We start from the raw sequence: 20356 nt of genomic DNA on the forward strand, positions 1-20356 counted from the left end.
TGCGGGCATGTGTATATGCAGAGTGACCACATGTGCGGGCATGCATGAGTGTGTGTAGTGTGTGACCTGGAGACATTTTGCCAAGACGAATGGGCAGCTATACCACCTGCAAGATTTTGGGGCCTCATAGACAACTATTACAAAAGACTGCACGCTGTCATTGATGCTAAAGGGGGCAATACACAGTATTAAGAACTAAGGGTATGCAGACTTTTGAATAGGGGTCATTTAATTTTTTTTATTTGTTGCCATGTTTTGTGATTGTGCTATTCTGTTATGACCTGCAGTTGAGTATGAATCCCATTAAAAAAATAAAAGAAATGTGTTTTGCCTGCTCACTCATATTTTCTTTAAAATGGTACATACAGGTGAAACTCGAAAAATTAGAATATAGTGCAAAAGTTCATTTATTTAACTAATTCAACTTAAAAGGTGAACCTAATATATGAGATAGACTCATTACATGCAAAGCAAGATAGTTCAAACCGTAATTTGTCATAATTATGATGATTATGGCTTACAGCTCATGAAAACCCCAAATCCACTATCTCAGAAAATTAGAATATTACATGCAATCAATAAAATAAGGATTGTACATAGAACAATATCGGACCTCTGAAAAAAGCATGCATACTGTATGTACTCAGTACTTGGTTTGGGCCCCTGTTGCAGCAATTACTGCCTCAATGCGGCGTGGCATGGAAGCTATTAGCCTGTGGCACTGCTGAGGTGTTATGGAAGACCAGGATGCTTCAATAGTGGCCTTCAGCTCTTCTGCATTGTTCGGTCTCATGTCTCTCATCATTCTCTTGGCAATGCCCCATAGATTCTCTATGGGGTTCAGGTCAGGCGCGTTTGCTGGCCAATCAACCACAGTAATCCCACGGTCATTGAACCAGGTTTTGGTTCTTTTGGCAGTGTGGGCAGGTGCCAAGTCTTGCTGGAAAATGAAGTCAGCATCCCCATAGAGCTCGTCTGCGGAAGGAAGCATGAAGTGGTAGACGGCTGCGTTGACCCTGGACTTAATGAAGCACGTTGGACCAACACCAGCAGATGACATGGCTCCCCAAATCAACACAGACTGTAGAAACTTCACACTGGACTTCAAGCATCTTGCAGTGTGTGCCTCTCCATTCTTCCTCCATACTCTGGGTCCTTGGTTTCCAAATGAGATGCAAAATTTGCTCTCATCAGAAAAGAGGACTTTGGACCACTGAGCAAAAGACCAGGTATGTTTTTCTTTAGCCCAGGTAAGACGTTTCTGATGTTGTTTGTTGTTCAGGAGTGGCTTGACAAGAGAATACAACATTTGAAGCCCATGTCCAGGAACCGTCTGTGTGTGGTGGCTCTTGATGCACTGACTCCAGCCTCAGTCCACTACTTGTGAAAGTCCCCAACACTTTTAGTTCAAATAATTTTTATTGTCATGGATCACATCAAATACAACATAATAAAACAGTGTGCTGGGTTACAATGTCCTAGTATTCTTAAAACAATTAAAGTTTTTAGCACCCTGTTTATATCATTTTCATCAATTTTTCTCCCCTCTTCCCCTCTGCCTTCCCTAACTCCCTCTCCACCCCTCCCCCCTCTTATCCCATTTCCCTAAACCTAAACTTCATAACTGTATACAAAGAAAAACCTTTAACTTTAAACTTTTCCCGTCGAGCAGTGACAATGTTGTCGATTTCTTTAGAACGCTATATCTATATTTAAGAAAGTTCCTATTCTCTCCAATTTAATTGCCCTAAACAAGCCTTATTGGTTACTTAGTGTTGATCTGTATGTACCTACATATTTCTGTTTATTTAAAATCCAGTGTATCCACATGTTTTGGAATCTCTCAGATGTCCCTTGTATCCATGCAGCTGATTCTAGCATATTATAAACAGCTTCTATTTTGATCATTACCTCACCACATTCTGGAGCCCCCACTTTCCATTTTCTAGCTATACATATTCTGGTAGCTGTACATATAATATTAACCCATCTATTAGTAATTGAGTTCAGTGATTCCTGGGGGATATGTAGTAAGGCCTGTGAGGCTGATAATGTAAAGGAGTCGTCTAGAATCACCTTAAATAGTTGAGAAAGCTGGTCCCATGTAGGTTGTATCTTTGGACACTCCCACCACATGTGAAAATAGGTCCCTATCCCTTTACATCCCCGATAACATAATCTACTACCCTGTGTGGTGTAATGTGAGGATTTCAGTGGTGTAAGGTACCATCTATATGAGGTTTTTATTGAGTTTTCGATAAGGTCTGCCCCTATTAAGCTTCTCCTCATTGAGGAGAAAATCTGTCTCCAATCTTCTCTATCATAGGTTATAGCTAAATCTTGTTCCCATTTGTCATAAATTACCAATTTTGCTGAACTATTTGCTTCTTGAATGGCTAAGTATAAGTGTGTACTAATTTTTTTATTTCTACCGGGTGTCATTATCATTTGTTCCAGAGCAGTTTTTGGGCAGGCTGGGATGCTGCCTAGTCTATATGTATTTATAGTACGGGAAATTTGGAGATATAAAAACCAGTGCAATGTATTTGGGTGTATTTTATCTCCTAATTGTGTAAATGTCAACAACTTCCCATTGTCTAGGAAATCAGCTACCCTATAGAGGCCTTTATTTCCCCACTTATCTATTTGTTTTTGAAATTCTTTTGGGAGTAGTGTACTTAGAGGTATTATACTAGTGTGTGGCGAGAATAATTTCATTGTATGCGTTAGTGACCTCCACATAAGCTTAGAATCTTCTGTAGTTTTTAGTTTAATTACCCTCTGGTCTTTTGGATCTGAGGGTTTCCATAATATATCTCCCAGAGTGCTTAGTCTTCCAATATCCGCTTCAATACCTGGCCATGTCATCCCCTGGCAATCCATAAAAGAGCATTTTGTGCCAGTCTGGCAGCATGATAATAATCTCTAAGATTAGGGACTCCTACACCTCCCAATAGCTTGTGTTGTTTTAAAATATGAGCAGCTATTCTAGCTGTTTTATGTCCTCTTATAAATTTAATAATTACAGATTGTAGTTCTTCAAGCTCTTTTATTGGGATTTTAATAGGTAAGGCTCTAAATAGATATAACAGTCTTGGTAGGACATTCATTTGTCCCCAACACTTTTAAATGGCCTTTTCCTGACAATCCTCTCCAGGCTGCGGTCATCCCTGCTGCTTGTGCACCTTTTTCTTCCACACTTTTCCCTTCCACATAACTTTCTATTAATGTGCTTTGATACAGCACTTTGGGAACATCCAACTTCTTTTGCAATTACCTTTTGAGGCTTTCCCTGCTTATGGAGGGTGTCAATTATGGTTTTCTGCACAACTGTCAGGTCAGCAGTCTTTCCCATGATTGTGATTCCTACTGAACCAGACTGAGAGACCATTTAAAGGCTCAGGAACCCTTTGCAGGTGTTATGGCTTAATTAGCTGATTAGAGTGGGACACCTTGAGCCTAGAATATTGCACCTTTTCACAATATTCTAATTTTCTGAGATTGTGGATTTGGGGTTTTCATGAGCTGTAAGCCATAATCATCACAATTAGGACAAATCAGGGCTTGAACGATCTCGCTTTGCATGTAATGAGTCTATCTCATATATTAGTTTCACCTTTTAAGTTGCATTAGTGAAATAAATGAACTTTTGCACAATATTCTAATTTTTCGAGTTTCACCTGTATATTACCAATTCTCCAAGAGTGTGCAAACTTGAGCACAACTATATATCTTGATGGTAAAAATAGGAATTTTTTTCTTTCTGCAATGGACAGGATAGGGTCATAAGAAACATATTTTAGAGCTCTTATCATAATTTGTCCTTCACAGTTCTAATCAAGGTGGCTCAATTACAGATAAATTGTCAGCCATGCATCCAGAGATGTACTCACAGCATATACGTAATGACTCCTATACTCCACATGTCTGTTGGGAAGGACACAAAGTCATAATTCACAACTTCAGGAGCCAGGAACTCTGGAGTTCCAAAATTTACCTTGAGCTTCTCCCGTGGCTTGTACCTAAAAAACAAAGAGCTGATATTGACTATGCCATAAAGTTAGCTTCCACTGAGCCTTGCAAGTCTACCTGGAATTAACACTTTCTGGTCCTGGAATAATGAGCTTACTTTAGGTCATTTTACAAAAAAAACATGGGTATAGGGTCTGTAGCTTTGTACTCCTCTTTCAGCATGATTTTTTTATACAACAAAAATAGGGATTTATACTTGTGAGGTTTTTTTTTTTTTTTTTAATAGTTCCTTTGTTTAGGGAATGATTACTTATTTTTTAACCCTTTTAAATTATTAGGGTAGCATGTCCCTTTATAGATTGTACATTAATATTACACTTCATTTTTATGCTTTAAAAAAGGACACATTTCATAACTATTATTTATATAATCACTTAGTCATAATTTCATCAAGTTCCCCAAATGAATAGTCATATAAATATAGTACTTAAGCTGATTGCAGAGGACTTAGAGACGGGTTTCATTTAGGGTATAATTAAGATACAGATACCCTTTCATTACACAGCATTATACAAAAAATAGAAGAGACATCTCACCTCCTCGCTAATCCAAAGTCAATGATTTTGATTTGGTTTCCGGTCTGACTGACACATAGAATGTTTTCTGGCTGAAAATGAAAAAGTATCCACTTACAGACATAGCCTTTATCTTATCATTTGTTTTATAGAGAAGTACAGTATTAAACAGGCATGCAAATGGATAATCTACTCCAGATTTTTTATTTAAAAATATAGAATATCCCTTTATTACCCATTCCCCAGTTTTGCATAACCAACACAGTTGTATTAATATATTTTTTACCTCTGTGATTACCTTGTATCTAAGCCTCTGCAGACTGCCCCCTTATTTCAGTTTTTTTTGACAGACTTGAGGAGGAGCTGGAGATAGAAATTTGCCACCTAAGAGGTATGATGACCGCTGCTTGTTAAATACAGATTGTAGGTTCTCTTGTGAGCACCTGCAGCCGTAGCGGGGGGGCGAAGGGGTTGATAAATTTACCCTATAATACAGGGATAGGCAAGATGTCCGTACACGGAAACTGGTTTCCATGACTAGCGCTTGCAGTGTCCGCCACAACCTTATTATATCTTTACTTTCTGATTAAATAATAGGAATAAAAAAAAGAAATGTAGTTTGAATAAAGTTAGTGGCTTGTCAAGAGACTGCTAGCGAAAGTGGGTGATAAGTTATTGAATAAATAAAGACTGAGTGAAATACTGGATGTATCTGCATCTGTACAATAACACCCAGCTCTATACAAAGACACAGTAGTGATACTGGCACATGCGTATAGCCAGACAAGGGCTGGTTATAGGGTCAGTGGTATCTGCATCAATATAATAACACCCAGCACTATATAATGACACAGTAGTGACACTGGCACATGGGTATAGCCAGAGGAGGGCTGGTTATAGGATCAGTGGTATCTGCATTAGTATAATAACACCCAGCGTTATATAATGACACAGTAGTGACACTGGCACAAGGGTATAGCCAGAGGAGGGCTGGTTATAGAAATAGTGGTATCTGCATCAGTATAATAACACCCAGCACTGTATAATGACACAGTAGTGACACTGGCACATGGGTATAGCCAGAGGAGGGCTGGTTATAGGATCAGTGGTATCTGCATTAGTATAATAACACCCAGCTCTATACAAAGACACAGTAGTGACACTGGCACATGCGTATAGCCAGACAAGGGCTGGTTATAGGGTCAGTGGTATCTGCATCAGTATAATAACATTCAGCACTATATAATGACACAGTAGTGACACTGGCACATGGGTATAGCCAGAGGAGGGCTGGTTATAGAATCAGTGGTATCTGCATCAGTATAATAACACCTAGCACTATATAATGATACAGTAGTGACACTGGCTCATGGGTATAGACAGAGGAGGACTGGTTATAAAATCAGTGGTATCTGCATCAGTATAATAACACCCAGCACTATACAAAGACACAGTAGTGACACTGGCACATGGGTATAGCCAGACAAGGGCTGGTTATAGGGTCAGTGGTATCTGCATCATTATAATAACACCCAGCACTATATAATGACACAGTAGAGACACTGGCACATGGGTATAGCCAGAGGAGGACTGGTTATAAAATCAGTGGTATCTGCATCAGTATAATAACATTCAGCACTATATAATGACACAGTAGTGACACTGGCTCAGGGGTATAGCCAGAGGAGGGCTGGTTATAGGATCAGTGGTATCTGCATCAGTATAATAACACCAAGCACTATAAAAAAATGTTTTTAATTTCAAATGTACCTTGGTGTCCTTCACTAAGGTCTGTACTTTGGAAAATATGCACCACAACCTTTGTCTGTGCCTATCCCTGCTATAATACCCGTGGCACCCGAAAAACAGAAAGCCAAGCGCAGTTAGCGCGTGAGCTGGAGCAAAAAATATTGCTCCATTTATAATCTTGCCCTCTGTTGGGGGAACTAAGAAATGTTTACATTACATTTTACTTTATTGACAATTTTTTATTTATTATATTATTAAACTTTTTACATAAATATCCATTGAGTTTTATAGCCATTTAAGAAGTGTTTTGTAGAGACACAACTTTTGTGCCTCTTCATGGTCAGTGAATCTGTCCCTCTATCTCTCATTCTACATCCTTTGTGTCCCCATCTCGTCATCACTGCAATTTTCCATATCAACTGACCTTAAGATCCAGATGGAGTATGTACTGTTGATGTAGGTAGTAAATTCCTTCACATATTTGTTTGGTGAACATTATTGCATCCAGCTCAGTCAGGTTGTAGTTTTCATCCGTAATACGATCAAACAATTCACCACCGTCAAGGCTAAAGAATAAAAGAATATTAGTCTATTTTCTCCAAATTATTTTTGGGACAGCCCACATACAAAATTAAAGGACCATAAAAAGGTATGGGTTGTTTACAAAGGTAGCAGACAATGCCAGACTAGCTATAACAAATTGCAAGAAATCTGCCTTTTTGGTTGTATTTTATAGAAATGTAATTTGACCAGGGGCAGTTCTAGAGCATAAAGTTTGGGGCAACAAACACCCTGCAGAATCCCATGCATAAAGCTAGGAAGTTGGCGAATATGTAAGGAGGCCGTGGGGAAAGACAATTCATGGTAGGGGGTTTAATAACTGTTCTAAGGAGGTTGTGTGCCTTGGACAGAGTAGGGTGGTTTGGGACATATCTAGGTGGTTTGGGGGTTAAGCTAAGCAGATAGAGGCAGTGGATGCAAAATATAAAATACTGGGGGTGCTTTTGTATCCTGATGCACCGCAGTAGAGCCACCACTAGTAGTGAAAGAATAAGTAAAGTATCTTGACTTTAGAAATGTTAAAGATTCTAATATAATGCAATACATAAGTTATAAACCATGTTTTCTGTTTTAAACATGTACATAAATATTCATGAGTGTTAAATGCCATTCCAGTGCCACTCTTTATGGAATTCCAAAAACCAAACGATATACTGTAATTTGGGTTATAGAATAGAAACCAAACTGTCTGACCATATACCATATTTTGAAGCATATTAAATACTCTGTAATATACAAGAAATTGCATTTATATACAGTACAGCCAGGGGAATACAAACTCTCATGCACATGGAAAATAAGACTCTGTATGCTAAAGAAGGGAGTCTTATATGCAAAAAAAATGCATAGTACATAATACATAAAGCTGGTTGTTATGTGCCAATACTTACTATTCCATAATTAATGTCAGGTCATTCTTGCATTCAAATGCATCATAGAGCTGTATTAAATTCACATGATTTAAATGGTTCATAACATTGATTTCGTTTTTTACTTCATCCTGTCAAAGCAAAAATAAACAAGTTATTTATTACTGAAAGATACATTTCTCATGCAGTTTTCAAAAAGTCCCAGAACTCTGAAATTAGTAGTATATGACTAGAGAGAGGGTAATTTAATTATTCACAAATGTGTTTTCTAAGTAAAAAAATATTTGTAGGTTTTGCAAAATATCCAGAATTTTTTGATTGGGGGATAACATACTGTAACACTTATGTATTTTATGCTGACTTAATATGCTCCTTAATCAAGTTGGTCATCTTTACATTTATAAATCACATATTTAAAAACTTTAAAATCGGTGGCATAACTGGACCTCACTGGGCCTTATGGCAAAGGCTGTGTCAAGGCCCTACTATTTGAACAGAGCCATTTCTAGCTGTTTTCAATCAGCAGAAGCTGAACAATAACATAGGAACAAGAGGAACTGCTTCTCTGTGACCGTGAATCATACTTCCCCATTGGTTAGTCAGCACCAGATAATTTGCACTTTTGCAGATTTCCTGTAAAAATGTGGGGCAGGTTTTTTCCTCCATAGTGCTCCCCCTGAAGTGATGCCACTAGTGACTGCAGGGCCAAAGGGGCCCCTAGAGGTAAAGGCTAGGGGGCCGATTTATTAAAGTGCGAGCGGACATGATACAATGTAGCGTATCATGTCCACCGCACATCGATAAATGCCGACAGCGCATCATTGCACAAGCAGTTCTGGTGAACTGCTTGTGCAATGCCACCCCCTGCATATTCTCGGCCAATCAGCCCTTTGCAGGGTGTGTCAATCAGCCCGATCATATAGGATCGGGCAGATTGATGTCCGTGGCCTCAGAGCAGGTGGACAAGTTATGGAGCAGCGGTCTTTAGACCGCTGCTTCATAACTGCTGTTTCCAGCGAGCCTGAAGGCTTGCGCAGAAACAGGGGTATCAAGCTCCATTCAAAGCTTGATAATTCGGCCCCCCAGTCTCAATAGAAACCTCAGAGACCCCTGTTGTTAACCCCCTGCTTAAAATGATGATTACTATTATAAATGTATTCTGTCAAATGCAGCACGTAAACAGATGTATTCTGTCAAATGCAGCACGTAAACAGATGTATTCTGTCAAATGCAGCACGTAAACAGATGTATTCTGTCAAATGCAGCACGTAAACAGATGTATTCTGTCAAATGCCGCACGTAAACAGATGTATTCTGTCAAATGCAGCACGTAAACAGATGTATTCTGTCAAATGCCGCACGTAAACAGATGTATTCTGTCAAATGCAGCACGTAAACAGATGTATTCTGTCAAATGCCGCACGTAAACAGATGTATTCTGTCAAATGCCGCACGTAAACAGATGTATTCTGTCAAATGCAGCACGTAAACAGATATATTCTGTCAAATGCAGCACGTAAACAGATGCATTCTGTCAAATGCCGCACGTAAACAGATGCATTCTGTCAAATGCCGCACGTAAACAGATGTATTCTGTCAAATGCCGCACGTAAACAGATGTATTCTGTCAAATGCAGCACGTAAACAGATGTATTCTGTCAAATGCAGCACGTAAACAGATGTATTCTGTCAAATGCAGCACGTAAACAGATGTATTCTGTCAAATGCAGCACGTAAACAGATGCATTCTGTCAAATGCCGCACGTAAACAGATGTATTCTGTCAAATGCCGCACGTAAACAGATGTATTCTGTCAAATGCAGCACATAAACAGATGTATTCTGTCAAATGCCGCACATAAACAGATGTATTCTGTCAAATGCAGCACGTAAACAGATGTATTCTGTCAAATGCAGCACGTAAACAGATGTATTCTGTCAAATGCCGCACGTAAACAGATGTATTCTGTCAAATGCCGCACGTAAACAGATGTATTCTGTCAAATGCCGCACGTAAACAGATGTATTCTGTCAAATGCCGCACGTAAACAGATGTATTCTGTCAAATGCCGCACGTAAACAGATGTATTCTGTCAAATGCAGCACGTAAACAGATGCATTCTGTCAAATGCAGCACGTAAACAGATGCATTCTGTCAAATGCCGCACGTAAACAGATGTATTCTGTCAAATGCTGCACGTAAACAGATGTATTCTGTCAAATGCAGCACGTAAACAGATGTATTCTGTCAAATGCCGCACGTAAACAGATGTATTCTGTCAAATGCCGCACGTAAACAGATGTATTCTGTCAAATGCAGCACGTAAACAGATGTATTCTGTCAAATGCCGCACGTAAACAGATGTATTCTGTCAAATGCCGCACGTAAACAGATGTATTCTGTCAAATGCCGCACGTAAACAGATGTATTCTGTCAAATGCAGCACGTAAACAGATGTATTCTGTCAAATGCAGCACGTAAACAGATGTATTCTGTCAAATGCAGCACGTAAACAGATGTATTCTGTCAAATGCAGCATGTAAACAGATGTATTCTGTCGAATGCAGCACGTAAACAGATGTATTCTGTCGAATGCAGCACGTAAACAGATGTATTCTGTCGAATGCAGCACGTAAACAGATGTATTCTGTCAAATGCAGCATGTAAACAGATGTATTCTGTCAAATGCAGCACGTAAACAGATGTATTCTGTCAAATGCAGCACGTAAACAGATGTATTCTGTCAAATGCAGCATGTAAACAGATGTATTCTGTCAAATGCAGCACGTAAACAGATGCATTCTGTCAAATGCAGCATGTAAACAGATGTATTCTGTCAAATGCAGCACGTATACAGATGTATTTTGTCAAATGCAGCACGTAAACAGATGTATTTTGTCAAATGCAGCACGTAAACAGATGTATTTTGTCAAATGCAGCACGTAAACAGATGTATTTTGTCAAATGCAGCACGTAAACAGATGTATTCTGTCAAATGCTGCACGTAAACAGATGTATTCTGTCAAATGCTGCACGTAAACAGATGTATTCTGTCAAATGCCGCACGTAAACAGATGTATTCTGTCAAATGCTGCACGTAAACAGATGTATTCTGTCAAATGCCGCACGTAAACAGATGTATTCTGTCAAATGCAGCACGTAAACAGATGTATTCTGTCAAATGCAGCACGTAAACAGATGTATTCTGTCAAATGCATCACGTAAACAGATGTATTCTGTCAAATGCAGCACGTAAACAGATGTATTCTGTCGAATGCAGCACGTAAACAAATGTATTCTGTCAAATGCAGCATGTAAACAGATGTATTCTGTCAAATGCAGCAGGTAAACAGATGTATTCTGTCGAATGCAGCACGTAAACAGATGTATTCTGTCAAATGCAGCATGTAAACAGATGTATTCTGTCAAATGCAGCACGTAAACAGATGCATTCTGTCAAATGCAGCACGTAAACAGATGTATTCTGTCAAATGCAGCACGTAAACAGATGTATTCTGTCAAATGCAGCCCGTAAACAGATGTATTCTGTCAAATGCAGCACGTAAACAGATGTATTCTGTCAAATGCAGCATGTAAACAGATGTATTCTGTCAAATGCAGCACGTAAACAGATGCATTCTGTCAAATGCAGCACGTAAACAGATGTATTCTGTCAAATGCAGCACGTAAACAGATTTATTCTGTCAAATGCAGCACGTAAACAGATGTATTCTGTCAAATGCAGTACGTATACAGATGTATTTTGTCAAATGCAGCACGTAAACAGATGTATTCTGTAAAATGCTGCACGTAAACAGATGTATTCTGTCAAATGCTGCACGTAAACAGATTTATTCTGTCAAATGCAGCACGTAAACAGATGTATTCTGTCAAATGCAGTACGTATACAGATGTATTTTGTCAAATGCAGCACGTAAACAGATTTATTCTGTCAAATGCAGCACGTAAACAGATGTATTCTGTCAAATGCAGTACGTATACAGATGTATTTTGTCAAATGCAGCACGTAAACAGATGTATTCTGTCAAATGCTGCACGTAAATAGATGTATTCTGTCAAATGCCGCATGTAAACAGACGTATTCTGTCAAATGCAGCACGTAAACAGATGTATTTTGTCAAATGCTGCACGTAAACAGATGTATTCTGTCAAATGCCGCACGTAAACAGATGTATTCTGTCAAATGCAGCACGTAAACAGATGTATTCTGTCAAATGCCGCACGTAAACAGATGTATTCTGTCAAATGCAGCACGTAAACAGATGTATTCTGTCAAATGCCGCACGTAAACAGATGTATTCTGTCAAATGCAGCACGTAAACAGATGTATTCTGTCAAATGCAGCACGTAAACAGATGTATTCTGTCAAATGCCGCACGTAAACAGATGTATTCTGTCAAATGCCGCACGTAAACAGATGTATTCTGTCAAATGCAGCACGTAAACAGATGTATTCTGTCAAATGCAGCACGTAAACAGATGTATTCTGTCAAATGCAGCACGTAAACAGATGTATTCTGTCAAATGCAGCACGTAAACAGATGTATTCTGTCAAATGCAGCACGTAAACAGATGTATTCTGTCAAATGCAGCACGTAAACAGATGTATTCTGTCAAATGCAGCACGTAAACAGATGTATTCTGTCAAATGCAGCATGTAAACAGATGTATTCTGTCAAATGCAGCACGTAAACAGATGCATTCTGTCAAATGCAGCACGTAAACAGATGTATTCTGTCAAATGCAGCACGTAAACAGATGTATTCTGTCAAATGCAGTACGTATAGTATACAGATGTATTTTGTCAAATGCAGCACGTAAACAGATGTATTCTGTCAAATGCTGCACGTAAACAGATGTATTCTGTCAAATGCCGCACGTAAACAGACGTATTCTGTCAAATGCAGCACGTAAACAGATGTATTCTGTCAAATGCTGCACGTAAACAGATGTATTCTGTCAAATGCCGCACGTAAACAGATGTATTCTGTCAAATGCCGCACGTAAACAGATGTATTCTGTCAAATGCCGCACGTAAACAGATGTATTCTGTCAAATGCAGCACGTAAACAGATGTATTCTGTCAAATGCCGCACGTAAACAGATGTATTCTGTCAAATGCCGCACGTAAACAGATGTATTCTGTCAAATGCAGCACGTAAACAGATGTATTCTGTCAAATGCCGCACGTAAACAGATGTATTCTGTCAAATGCCGCACGTAAACAGATGCATTCTGTCAAATGTAGCACGTAAACAGATGTATTCTGTCAAATGTAGCACGTAAACAGATTTATTCTGTCAAATGCAGCACGTAAACAGATGTATTCTGTCAAATGCAGAACATAAACAGATGTATTCTGTCAAATGCTGCACGTAAACAGATGTATTCTGTCAAATGCAGCACGTAAACAGATGTATTCTGTCAAATGCCGCACGTAAACAGATGTATTCTGTCAAATGCAGCACGTAAACAGATGTATTCTGTCAAATGCCGCACGTAAACAGATGTATTCTGTCAAATGCCGCACGTAAACAGATGTATTCTGTCAAATGCAGCACGTAAACAGATGTATTCTGTCAAATGCCGCACGTAAACAGATGTATTCTGTCAAATGCCGCACGTAAACAGATGCATTCTGTCAAATGTAGCACGTAAACAGATTTATTCTGTCAAATGCAGCACGTAAACAGATGTATTCTGTCAAATGCAGAACATAAACAGATGTATTCTGTCAAATGCTGCACGTAAACAGATGCATTCTGTCAAATGCCGCACGTAAACAGATGCATTCTGTCAAATGCCGCACGTAAACAGATGTATTCTGTCAAATGCAGCACGTAAACAGATGTATTCTGTCAAATGCAGCACGTAAACAGATGTATTCTGTCAAATGCAGCACATAAACAGATGTATTCTGTCAAATGCAGCACGTAAACAAATGTATTCTGTCAAATGCAGCACGTAAACAGATGTATTCTGTCAAATGCAGCACGTAAACAGATGTATTCTGTCAAATGCAGCACGTAAACAGATGCATTCTGTCAAATGTAGCACGTAAACAGATGTATTCTGTCAAATGTAGCACGTAAACAGATGTATTCTGTCAAATGCAGCACGTAAACAGATGCATTCTGTCAAATGCAGCACGTAAACAGATGTATTCTGTCAAATGCCGCACGTAAACAGATGTATTCTGTCAAATGCAGCACGTAAACAGATGTATTCTGTCAAATGCAGCATGTAAACAGATGTATTCTGTCAAATGTAGCACGTAAACAGATGTATTCTGTCAAATGCAGCACGTAAACAGATGTATTCTGTCAAATGCAGCACGTAAACAGATGTATTCTGTCAAATGCCGCACGTAAACAGATGTATTCTGTCAAATGCCGCACGTAAACAGATGTATTCTGTCAAATGCAGCACGTAAACAGATGTATTCTGTCAAATGCCGCACGTAAACAGATGTATTCTGTCAAATGCCGCACGTAAACAGATGCATTCTGTCAAATGTAGCACGTAAACAGATGTATTCTGTCAAATGTAGCACGTAAACAGATTTATTCTGTCAAATGCAGCACGTAAACAGATGTATTCTGTCAAATGCAGAACATAAACAGATGTATTCTGTCAAATGCTGCACGTAAACAGATGTATTCTGTCAAATGCAGCACGTAAACAGATGTATTCTGTCAAATGCCGCACGTAAACAGATGTATTCTGTCAAATGCAGCACGTAAACAGATGTATTCTGTCAAATGCCGCACGTAAACAGATGTATTCTGTCAAATGCCGCACGTAAACAGATGTATTCTGTCAAATGCAGCACGTAAACAGATGTATTCTGTCAAATGCCGCACGTAAACAGATGTATTCTGTCAAATGCCGCACGTAAACAGATGCATTCTGTCAAATGTAGCACGTAAACAGATTTATTCTGTCAAATGCAGCACGTAAACAGATGTATTCTGTCAAATGCAGAACATAAACAGATGTATTCTGTCAAATGCTGCACGTAAACAGATGCATTCTGTCAAATGCCGCACGTAAACAGATGCATTCTGTCAAATGCCGCACGTAAACAGATGTATTCTGTCAAATGCAGCACGTAAACAGATGTATTCTGTCAAATGCAGCACGTAAACAGATGTATTCTGTCAAATGCAGCACATAAACAGATGTATTCTGTCAAATGCAGCACGTAAACAGATGTATTCTGTCAAATGCAGCACGTAAACAGATGTATTCTGTCAAATGCAGCACGTAAACAGATGTATTCTGTCAAATGCAGCACGTAAACAGATGCATTCTGTCAAATGTAGCACGTAAACAGATGTATTCTGTCAAATGTAGCACGTAAACAGATGTATTCTGTCAAATGCAGCACGTAAACAGATGCATTCTGTCAAATGCAGCATGTAAACAGATGTATTCTGTCAAATGCCGCACGTAAACAGATGTATTCTGTCAAATGCAGCACGTAAACAGATGTATTCTGTCAAATGCAGCACGTAAACAGATTTATTCTGTCAAATGCAGCACGTAAACAGATGTATTCTGTCAAATGCAGCACGTAAACAGATGTATTCTGTCAAATGCAGCACGTAAACAGATTTATTCTGTCAAATGCAGCACGTAAACAGATTTATTCTGTCAAATGCAGCACGTAAACAGATGCATTCTGTCAAATGTAGCACGTAAACAGATGTATTCTGTCAAATGTAGCACGTAAACAGATGTATTCTGTCAAATGCAGCACGTAAACAGATGCATTCTGTCAAATGCCGCACGTAAACAGATGTATTCTGTCAAATGCAGCACGTAAACAGATTTATTCTGTCAAATGCAGCACGTAAACAGATGTATTCTGTCAAATGCAGCACGTAAACAGATGTATTCTGTCAAATGCAGCACGTAAACAGATTTATTCTGTCAAATGCAGCACGTAAACAGATGTATTCTGTCAAATGCAGCACGTAAACAGATGTATTCTGTCAAATGCAGCACGTAAACAGATTTATTCTGTCAAATGCAGCACGTAAACAGATTTATTCTGTCAAATGCAGCACGTAAACAGATGTATTCTGTCAAATGCAGCACGTAAACAGATGTATTCTGTCAAATGCAGCACGTAAACAGATTTATTCTGTCAAATGCAGCACGTATACAGATGTATTGTGTCAAATGCAGCACGTAAACAGATGTATTCTGTCAAATGCAGCACGTAAACAGATTTATTTTGTCAAATGTAGCACGTAAACAGATGTATTCTGTCAAATGCAGCACGTAAACAGATTTATTCTGTCAAATGCAGCACGTATACAGATGTATTGTGTCAAATGCAGCACGTAAACAGATGTATTCTGTCAAATGCAGCACGTAAACAGATTTATTCTGTCAAATGCAGTACGTATACAGATGTATTCTGTCAAATGCAGCACGTAAACAGATTTATTCTGTCAAATGCAGCACGTAAACAGATTTATTTTGTCAAATGTAGCACGTAAACAGATTTATTCTGTCAAATGCAGCACGTAAACAGAGTGTTATATGCTATAATATGATACCTCTTGCATAGATATGAGGTATAAGAGGGATGACAAATGTGCTTGTGACTTACATTTCATATACAATACAATTGCTAAATAATTTATTTGCATTTATAAGAAAGACAAACAACCTGTACTAAATGTGCAAACAAATGTAACTCATATTTACCCTGTCCTTTGCCCCCTTCACTTTAATTATTTTGGCTGCAAGCCGGAGCCCAGTGGATACTTCAATGCATTTGTGAACTTGACCAAAGCGGCCCCTGATAAAAAAAAAACAAAAAAAACTAATTTACACAAATTTATGAGGTCACTGTAAAAAGAACAAATAAAGTGTTAAAAATCATTATGCTTCTTAATTCATAAAATGCAAAAAGGGAATAAGTCACATCTGTCTAACTAATAGAAGTAAGTTGCAGAGTTGTTCTTTAAGGGACACTGTATTCAACCTATTTCTACTAAATATGAAAAAGCATCCGTTTACATTGGTTTCATGAGAACAGACCAAGAAAATCTATTTAGGTTTAAACTAAAGCAATGATGAAAGGAAATTGAGCGGCAAATCCCACTGACCTATTGGTGGAGAAGAACATTTTTCTTTCCTTCTTCCAGGAATATTAGTTAAAGTTAAAAAGAAAAAAAAGCATTGCTAAAACTTCTCTTGTGCAGAGTTCTTTTAAACCAATACTTTATTGCTGCTACAGAAGTCTTCTTTTTCTAGCGTAGATGTGGAATGAAACTGCTTGAGTTCCAAACTATTTTTTTCTATCTTCAAAAGAATTTAGTTATGTGCTTTTGGATAGCGTTAAACATTTCACAACACCCTTCCATGGTTTTGATTCAGACAGAGGCCCATATTTATCAAGGTCTGTCGGACCTGATCCGACAGTGCGGATCAGGTCCGACAGACCTCGCTGAATACGGCGAGCAATACGGCGAGCAATACGCTCACCGTATTCAGCATTGCACCAGCAGCTCATAAGAGCTGCTGGTGCAACGCCGCCCCCTGCAGACTCGCGGCCAATAGGCCACCAGCAGGGGGGTGTCAATCAACCCGATCGTGCTCAGAGCAGCCGGACAGGTTATGGAGCAGCGGTCTTTGTGACCGCTGCTTCATAACTGCTGTTTCTGGCGAGCCTGCAGGCTCGCCAGAAAAACGGGGCATCAAGCTCCATTCGGAGCTTGATAAATATGCCCCAGAGCATGCAGTTTTAAGAAAGACACTTTCCAATTTACTTCCATTATCAAATTGTGCACAGTCTTTTTATATACACACTTTCTGGGGAACAAGATTCTACTGATTATGTGCACAAGCTCACAGAGTATATTATATTAGTCTGTGATTGGCTGATGTATGTCACATGATACAAGGGGCCGGAAAATGGGAGAAAAAAATAAATTTGTCAGAAAAAATATATACTGCTTATTTGAAATTGAGAGTAGGTGTTATTACTTTGTCTTTTTATCATGCACTTGTTAGTGATGTAATTCTACTGCATTTAGTGGTCCTTTAACTACAATTTTAAACCACTTTCAAAATTACTTCTAGTATCAATTTTGCTTTATTCTCTTGGTGTCCTTTATTAAATGCACTACTGGGAGCTTGCTGAACACATCAATAAGCCAATGACAAGAGGCATATATGTGCGGCGACCAATAAGAAGCTAGCTCCCAGCTCCTGAGCCTACCTAGGTGTGCTTTTTAACAAAGGAGACAAAGAGAATGATGCAAAATAGCTAATAGAAGTAAGTTGCATAGTTGTTTAAAATTGTATGCTCTATCTGCATCATGAAATAATTTTTTGGGTTTCATGTCCCTTTAAATGTACACATTCATCTCTAGCTTACATGACTTTTCTAGAAGGAGTTTGACCACTTATATGTGGGCTACAAATAGATTAGATAAAATATCTGCCTCCAGTGCTGTTTGGGTCTTAGTAAATAAACACGTTTCAAACAAAGAAAAGAAACATTGCAGAAAGTTTTGTAAAAAATAAAAATTCTACTTTGAAAAATATTGAAAGATTTCATTTTAACAGTTTCTACATATACAGGGTGTATGTTAAACAATGTAGATTTCTTCCCTAGAAACTGTTTTCAGTCCAAGCAGTTTTCACGTTCCCAGTAAGCATAGTTGTTAAGGTGAAATATAGGTTGCCACTGACTCCCCACATGATAGATACAGAGTGATCATCATTCTCTAACAGGCACAAATCATGATATACGGGACTTTTTCCAAAATCAAAGTTGCTGTATTATTAGTAGTTACAGTGTCACAAGTTAGTCGCTAAATGCTTTAGTTGCTGTGTCTGACACATTATTGTAGGATATGATCAATCAGGAATTTTAATATTTATTTTTTTATCACAAATGGTTGTCCGAAAATTGGCTTTTTTTTCGTATCGTAATAAATTATAAAATTTCTATATATAATCAAAAATAATATATTTTAACATAAATCTTTTTGCCACTTTACAGTTAGATCTGCCAAATCACTAATCATTGCATCTAGTAGACACTAGATGGCACTAGTAGATATAATTTGTGTAAAGTATGGCGTCCACCACAGTAATATACAATAATGGCAGAACATTTATTGGTTTTCATTTCTTTTACAAGTTGTCCAGTAGCCAACTTACCCTCCTAGTACCTCATTTTGACACACAGTGTAAGAAGATGACAAGATGGCTTGCTTGATGCTCACTATCCGATGACTGAAAGGTGCAGGTGGGGGAGGCCCATCATCTAAATAAAATAATACAACTTAGTAGGTCTTCTAAATTATTTATTGTTAAGTAATTATTTTTGTCTGAAGATGTAAGAGGATCCTGTTGGTATCTCAATGTGATGTCTCCATGTGCCCTGGGTTCTCACTACAGTATAATTATTTTGACTTGTACCTAACCTAAGATGTTTGATACAAAAGATGGCATTTATCTTAAAGTGAATATACATTTTTATGCAAAAGTGCCCGGTTTTAAAAAATTTGATTAAAAACAGGGGCACTTTAATTCATCAAAATTTACATTTCACTCGTGTTGTGAAAAAAACGTACCTTTTAATCTTGACAGCCACTCCAGCTTCCTCCACCCGTCGCAAAGCCTCTTCCTGGGTCTAAAATGAGGAATCAGGCTTCCTCCAATCACGGTGTTGAATCAGACACTGATTCCCCCGGGGGGGAAGCTGTGATTGGAGGATGACCTATCCATAATTTCTGACATCAGAAATGGCTTGCGACGACCTAAGGAAGCTGGAGCTGCTGTCAAGTTTAAAAGGTAACTTTTTTTTTCACAACAGGAGTGAAATGTAAATTTTGATGAATTAAAGTGCCCCTGTTTTTGATCGAATTTTAAAAAAACGGACACTTTAGCATCAAAATTTACATTCACTTTAAGGAATCACACTTGAGAAATATTCCCATTTTAGAAAAAAAATCACTTTTCAGCATCTGCCATAATCACCTTTCATTTTATTTTTATTTCTTATTCATATTCAAACATTAAAATACAGAAAATTTGAGAGGAAAGATTCAGCATCTTTTTTTTGTAGAAAGCCCAAAATACTTAAAAAAATTACCTTGAAAATTTGAAACCTAAAGTAAACAATTATTGCTTGCTAGTTTGCATAACAAAGCACATGAAAATGCTAAGGAAATATATATAGTGGGAAATGTATCTAGATTGCAGAAGGACGCTATCAGGAGAACCTGTCCTCTTGTAATCACCACTTGCAATGCAACATCACGTGGCACAACTTAAAATTACACAAGAGCATTGGCACATTCAATTTGGTGAGAGCAGTGCCTGTCAATCACCCTGAAAAGCAAATGTCAGGGTGATTTATCTCACCATCTTTGAGGTGGCAGAGAGGCTAAAGAAACAGTTTATACTTATTAAATTTGTGTTTGCAGCCTCAAAAGCTGCAAATGAAGCATAATATTCTTTGTAAATTTAATATTTAGGAAACAAAGGTTTATTAATGAAAAGAGGCTTTGTGGGAGAATTGGGATATGGTATATGACAAGGGGCGGGATTGGGAAGGGGTCAAGTATTTTATGC

At 38.3% G+C, this 20356-nt stretch overlaps 1 protein-coding gene across 2 annotated transcripts in view; it reads right to left on the reverse strand.

Annotated features, from left to right (window-relative positions):
- Window positions 1-20356, reverse strand: part of MYLK3 (myosin light chain kinase 3) — a 107267-nt gene that overhangs the window by 12933 nt on the left and 73978 nt on the right. For both annotated transcript variants that reach the window (XM_053701886.1, XM_053701895.1), the window contains 6 exons: window positions 18938-19043; window positions 16469-16562; window positions 7748-7857; window positions 6721-6862; window positions 4569-4639; window positions 3894-4022 (listed from right to left, as the gene is read on the reverse strand). In XM_053701886.1, coding sequence (XP_053557861.1) covers window positions 3894-4022; window positions 4569-4639; window positions 6721-6862; window positions 7748-7857; window positions 16469-16562; window positions 18938-19043 — 652 coding nt within the window. The remainder of the gene's footprint in view (window positions 1-3893; window positions 4023-4568; window positions 4640-6720; window positions 6863-7747; window positions 7858-16468; window positions 16563-18937; window positions 19044-20356) is intronic.

The sequence above is a fragment of the Bombina bombina genome, chromosome 1 (assembly GCF_027579735.1).
Source record: "Bombina bombina isolate aBomBom1 chromosome 1, aBomBom1.pri, whole genome shotgun sequence".
NCBI classification, from domain to species: Eukaryota; Metazoa; Chordata; class Amphibia; order Anura; family Bombinatoridae; genus Bombina; species Bombina bombina.